At 42.1% G+C, this 6,835-nt stretch overlaps 1 protein-coding gene across 3 annotated transcripts in view; it reads left to right on the plus strand.

Annotated features, from left to right (window-relative positions):
- SLC39A9 (solute carrier family 39 member 9) overlaps positions 1-6,144 on the plus strand; it is a 43,627-nt gene extending 37,483 nt beyond the window's left edge. For all 3 annotated transcript variants that reach the window (XM_058567203.1, XM_058567202.1, XM_058567204.1), the window contains 3 exons: positions 77-162; positions 677-811; positions 2,138-6,144. In XM_058567203.1, the coding sequence (XP_058423186.1) occupies positions 77-162; positions 677-811; positions 2,138-2,368 (452 nt within the window). In that variant the 3' untranslated portion in view covers positions 2,369-6,144. The remainder of the gene's footprint in view (positions 1-76; positions 163-676; positions 812-2,137) is intronic.
- The last annotated feature ends 691 nt before the right edge of the window (positions 6,145-6,835 follow it).

Consider the following 6,835-nt stretch of genomic DNA (forward strand, 5'->3'; position numbering starts at 1 on the left):
CCCCTGCACTCCACCACTGCACTGTTATAGTTGTTGTTATTTATAGCGTCTTACGTTTCTCTTTTTCCAAATTTAGCTGACGGTGTTGCTTTGGGAGCAGCAGCTTCTACTTCACAGACCAGCGTCCAGTTAATTGTGTTTGTGGCAATAATGCTACATAAGGTAAGCAAAACTTTGATGTAAAGTTTGATGTTGAATATATTCATAGTTAAAATTTCTCTGGTCATTAACATTTTTCTGGAATGGGAAAATTTTTTTAGTTATTTTCATAATTGCTCCTCATTTTAGACAATTGAATAATTCTGTTCCTAGCTGTTTTTTTACTACTGTTTTCTTAAACTTTTACTTGAAAAGGTTTTATTTTTTTATGGTCATATACTCAAACTGTTAAATTCTCTACAAATTACTATATTTCATAGTAATTTTTGTTCATAAATATTTCTCTTTTCCTATATTCTTTTCTTGACTATTTCTCTTTTCCTGCTATCTAAGAAACACACACCCACAAATAGGATATTTTCTTAGCTTAGAACATTAGTTCCTAAAAGGCAGAGCTCAGTCTTGGTACTATGCCTGGTTTTTTTGTATGAGAATTCCATCAAATGACATGTACTTCATAAAGTAGGAGCAATCCATACCTCTGGAGTAATAATAAGGGATAATTTTTCTTTTCCAGGCACCAGCTGCTTTCGGGCTGGTTTCCTTCTTAATGCATGCTGGCCTGGAGCGGAATCGAATCAGAAAGCACCTACTGGTCTTTGCCCTAGCAGCGCCAGTTATGTCCATGGTGACGTACTTAGGACTAAGTAAGGTACGTGTGACTCATTCCTAGCTTCTCTAGACAGTGTCTCATTCTTTTGTGATCTCCTAGAACCTTTCCATGCCTTGCAATTCTGTCTACTAGGGCTGCAGCTCTTAGCAGCAGCCATCCTCATTTTACTTACAAGTCTGGAAGTGACAGGTGACGGGAGGAAAATCTTAGAACCACCCTGACTCAGGGCTCATTCGTGGGAACTGCTTTCCCCCATACTCTCTCTGAAGGTCATTGATTCTTCTGAGTGTCATTCGATTCATATTTGATGTGATAAAACTTATATTAAAGGAACATATGAGAAATGAGATGGTTAAAGAATGGTTAAGTTCCTGTCAATCCAGAGTTTGTTGATCTGGATTGCTAACAAATGAGGTGTTATAAACCCCTTTTCTGTTCACCTGAAGAGCCTTATCTTCTTTCAGTCAGTGAGCAGTGTATAGTTCCTTCTAAAACATTACCCTGTTTATCACTCCATGGATCAGTATAAGTTTTTAGAACTTTTGGCAGGAAGGTATGATAATTCTGGAGGCATGGGGTTACATGTTACATTTATGGCATATTCTTTTCTTAAAATTTTAATTAATTGTGTTAGTCATAGGTCCACTTTTTTTTTTTTTTCCCTGAAGATGCGCCCTGAGCTAACATCTGTTGCCAATCTTTCTCTTTTTTTGCTTGAGGAAGATTAGCCCTGAGCTTAACATCTGTGCCAATCTTCCTCTACTTTATATGTGGGTCACCGCCACAGCATGGCTGATGAATGGTGTAGGTCCGCGCCTGGGATCCCAAACTGAGAACCCAGGCCACCAAAGCGGAGCACACCAAACTTAACCACCAGGCCACGGGGCCAGGTCCACTTTTTAAATAGAAAATGTTGAAATTGTGTGAAGTTTAGCTTATGAGATATTTCTAAGCTCTGCGAGGGCAAGTACTGCATTGTGATTACCACTGTATCTCAAGCACTGGCCTAGAGCCTAGTGCATAGACGATGTTTGTTAAATGTTAGTAGACTAAATAAATGAATGTATGAAATTTAATATCTGCATTAATAATGCTGTTGATTCCATCTTAAGAATAATACAGGCCAAACCTGTTCAACCAGACTCGAAGTTTGTTTGAAAAAGCAATTGTGTACATCACCAGTAGTCTGAAAGCCTTACTTGGAAGCTTCCCATGAATAACAAAATTGCTCTGATTTCAAGATGTCCCCAGTGTCCCAGATAGCTCCAGTTGGGAATATGGAGTAGTTTTTATTGGGACCTCTTCCTGACCCTGAATTTTACCTGACTTAATTTTTCTTTTTTCTTTCTCTCTCTTAATTCACAGAGCAGTAAAGAAGCGCTTTCAGAGGTCAACGCCACTGGAGTGGCCATGCTTTTCTCTGCCGGGACATTTCTTTATGTTGCCACAGTACACGTCCTCCCTGAGGTGGGCGGAATAGGGCACAGCCACAAACCCGACTCCACTGGAGGGAGAGGCCTCAGCCGCCTGGAGGTGGCAGCCCTGGTTCTGGGTTGCCTCATCCCACTCATCCTGTCAGTAGGACACCAGCATTAAATGTTCAGGTTCCAGCCTCAGTCCTTGGCCATTTGCCATCCAGTGAGAACAGCCGGCACATGATAGCTGCTCATGTCCTCGGTCTTCTTGTCTCGCCTTGCCCATCTCACCTGTATTCCTAGAGTCCGGAGGGAGGTGAGATTAAAACCTGGAGTAACGGAAGGCTTTTAGGGTAGAAACAACATAATCCGATTGGATATGGACATTCCGTCTTATTGTCTTTTAAAAGGCCCTTGGCATTTTGAGTTGTGATGTTTCTCTTAACCCTATTCTCAGGGAAGATGGAATTTAGTTTTAAGGAAAAGTGGAGAACTTCATACTCACAATGAAATAGTAATTATGAAAATACAGTGTTCTGTAATTAAGCTAAATCTCTTTCTTAGTTTAGAGGCCCTGCCACTTTATCTATTGGTTTTTAACATGGTTCTCACCGTGTAAGACTGGTGCTTTAGCATCTCTGCTGCATGCCTTGATAGAAGGTCGTAATGCCTACTGTCTTAGATGCTGAAGATAATTGTAGTAAATTTGGGGCTAGAGTCAAGAAAATGACAGCAAGACACATTGAAAGCTGACTTTATATTCAAGAGAGATGTCCACTGAGAAGGGATGTCTGGAGAGACTCTAACAGCTCCTTGTGCGCAGGCCTCTCTAGAGAGCCTGCGCTTCCATCCATCCCATGGGGCGGCAGAGGTAGCCTAGCTTCTCAAGAGGTGACCAGTGTTCTCTAGCGTTTCTTTTTAAGTTCTCCTTTGCAGAATACCTGCCTCCAACACATTCTTCTAGAGGAGCCAAGTTCTAGTAGGTTCAGGCCTAGGCTTTCCTTCAAGAACAGTCAGATCCCAAAGTATCTTTGGAAATTAAGAGATGTTAAATTTTAAGTGAATTTGGATAGTTACTGACATCTTTGTAGTAACCTTTTTGAACGTAAGATTACCAAAACCTATGTTGTCCCTTTTTTTCTTTTTAAGTATTTATCTTAGCAGACCAGCAGTCCTTCTGGCAAAATACATGGTGCCCCTTGGGGAGTGCTAGGTCAGCCTCACATAAGCACCTGTAGCAGTGAAGAAAGTCAAGATATATCACAAATGGGAAGTGTTTGCCTGCTGATTTAAAGCTTATTAAATCATGTCTCTTGTCTCTTCATCTTTTCTTTTCCATGCTTTTCTCCTGAGTTTTCCCTCCAGCTCCAACTCCCTACAGTTTGCTGCTTACTGCTGGTGGTGATGTTAATATTTGTGTGAGTTGAGTTCTCATCAGGACAACCACTTCTTGAACTGTGATGATGAAGATAATATTGTCTCTATTCTTTATTCCCTTCGGTGAAGTTACCTTTGTGTCAAATGCAGCTTTGTTAAGCCCTTAAAATCTCACTTCCTCATGTGTGATATGACACAATCACTAATATTCTGGTAATTTACACAATTGAGATAGTAAAAGTGTTAAACAAACTAGGATAAATTTTCCGTATTTGCCAAAATCCCTGTAAACTTTGTGTTATCAAATGTGTGTAATATTGTATTATTAATTTATTTTGATTTTCTGTACCATTTCAAAACACATAACATAAAGAAGGAATCAAGACTATTTTCTTCAGGGCAGAGGATTTAGGAGTTTGTAAAATGTTTTATGTGACACTTAAGCCAGCATGTCTACAACTTCTTCATTTCCTTCCTGGATTCATCACTGGGTCAGCAGCTGTGGAAGTAGAACTCGCAAGCCCTCTGCTGGCTGTAGACCAAAGTAGCATTAATAGGGCACGGTTTTGTATAGTGGCTGGCAACCATGGCGTACAAAATGAAGACCAACAGAAGGTACAGCATGGAAAGTGTCAGTGACTTTCCTGATAACAACTCTGACTTATGAGAGCCCCGGGGTTTCATCTGGTCCTTCAGAATGACATGGTTGCCTTGATTCTCCCTAGAAATTTACTTTGTTAAATAAATAGCACATTTTAGTGTCTGGTTTGGTTTGGATAGTAGCACTTTCTGCCATATCGTTGTGTGCAATGATCCGACCTTTGTTCTGCTGGCCAAAGCCTCTTTCAGCAGTGCCTTGCCATCACTGAAAAGTTGGGCTAGACTATCTTGCTGGGTAGGGCCTTGAGCTCTGGCAAGGACTGAACCTTCTAATTTCCAAATTTGCCTTCCCCTCTGGACCTCACATTAACAAGCAAAACTTTCAAGACCTATCAGCTCTCGGAAGCTGTGGGCTTTCCCAGACTTTAAAGCTGCTGCCTCAGGAACTGCTCACTTCTTTCCTGGTCAGCAGGCAGAAATAGCCATACTAATCTCATAGGGCTCAAATGCATCTTCAGGCAGCAGGGAACTGAGCAGCGTGGCAGAGGCCTCCTTCCCTGGGAGAAGAACTTGCCCATGGTGGGCAGTGTTCCAGGAGAGGCCACATTGATGGTCACTTATTGACACATTTCAGTTCCATTTTCCCCTTTTTAAAACTGCCTCCTTAGATGTGGATGCCTTAATGCTCTCACACCTTTGAAAACATTGGCAATACATAAGTTGCTGCCATGATTACAAATGGAATTATTGGCTACCAAAGAGATGCAATTGATGATGAAAAGCATGGTCCTTCCTTCCTCCTAACCAAAGTTAATCTTAATTGCAATTTGACTCTCTTTCCTTGGTGGGAATAGTTTCTTCAGAGTCTGAGTGTTCTCTTAAATGGCAAATTAAGTTGAAAAAAACTACTGATCCGTTCCCCTCACTTGTTCTCCAGTGAATTGCTTATCAGTTCCCATTTCCCTGAAGCAGCGATGTTCCAGGTCTGATGACTTTCCTGTTCACGCTGCTGCCAGATTTCTTTTTTTAGGCAAAGGCTCTGCACTGGAGTGTAGAGAGTTGGAAACGGTACCACCTGCAGAGGCTATGTGTTCTCTCTTCCCTTCATCACCATTTTATTTCCCTATTCAAAACAGCCCAGTTAGCCCTGTTCCTGTATTTTGAATCACTAGACAAAAGAGAGAGGTGGCCGTTTTGAGTCGTCAGTTCTTTGTAGAAAGGAGAAAATGTAATTGTTTGTTTTTACCAGCCTACTTCTAAGTGTCGCTGCCTGGTTTTTCTCTTTTTCAAGGATTAGAACTAGGAAGACACACCAGCATTGGAGTGTACTAAGCCCCTCAGATCATGGTAGCTAGGTACTGAACATGGGAACTGTATTGTCAATGGCACAAGCCCCCAAAGAATGTTCCTGCCTAGGGCGCCTGTGGGCCTCTTGGGAGACTGAGAAAATGACTAGATTCATCCCAGACTGCTGCAGGGTGAGGTGAGAACCTCTGTAGGTGTCCTACAGGGGAACCTTCCTTGCATGAGAAAATTTCTGCTCAATACAGCATGGTCCCCATCAACCAAAGAGCACTGTTGGAGATGCTGTGAAATTAAGACCAATGGTGGAACCAGAGACATCTCGATTCACCTCAGGAGACCTGAGGGAAATTTATGACTTGTAGAAAAGGACAAGACAACCATTAGGAATTCTCTAGATAGGCCCAGCCTAATAGAAGGAGATCAGCTTTGATTTTTATTTCTGATAGCATCTTCTAGCAAGTTGGAAGTCTCGTGGGATAACACTGCAGTTCCCCTGCTTCAGTAGCCTGAGCGGTGATTTTAAATGTCCCTTTTCCTGGATCCTTTGTAAACATGAAATCATTCCATGGATGGCTGCCTTATAATTTTGTCTCTTTCCACTTTAATTGTGAATGGTTAAAAAATGTTTTTGCTGTTTTCTGATTTGTTTTCTGATATTAAATTTTTATTAGTGCATACCTTGTGTGAGTGGCTCGTTACTTACCCTCTCAGCAGTTCATTTTTCTGTTAGATGACCAGATTTGACCCACATTTGAACGTCAAAAAAGGTAAGGAAAAGCTTTGAAGGGCGGAGGAAAGATGTACCTAGTGTATGCACACCCTTGAGGGAAGGAAAGGAGAAGGGGAGGCTCAGGACTCAGTACACCACCTGCCCCGAAGGATACCAATTCACTGATGGGTTTTTTTTTTTTTTTTCTGTGAGGAAGATCAGCCCTGAGCTAACATCCATGCTAATCCTCTTTTTGCTGAGGAAGACTGGCTCTGAGCTAACATCTATTGCCAATCCTGCTCCTTTTTTTTCCCCCAAAGCCCCAGTAGATAGTTGTTTGTCATAGTTGCACATCCTTCTAGTTGCTGTATGTGGGACGCGGCCTCAGCATGGCCGGACAAGCCATGCGTTGTTGCGCGCCCGGGATCCAAACCCGGGCCACCAGCAGCGGAGCGCGTGCACTTAACCGCGAAGCCACGGGGCCAGCCCTCATTGATGGTTTTTCGGCGTTGCCGTTGTAGTTAGCAAATATTATTTATGAAGGTCACTCTGCTCCCAGAAAAGAGGAGCCGGTAACAGATTCAAATCACAGGGGATTCATTTCAAAGGCCAGAGCTGCTCTATGAGGATATAGAGGCTATAAACAACTGACCCTGG

This window comes from Diceros bicornis, chromosome 24 (assembly GCF_020826845.1).
Source record: "Diceros bicornis minor isolate mBicDic1 chromosome 24, mDicBic1.mat.cur, whole genome shotgun sequence".
In the NCBI taxonomy this organism is placed as follows: Eukaryota; Metazoa; Chordata; class Mammalia; order Perissodactyla; family Rhinocerotidae; genus Diceros; species Diceros bicornis.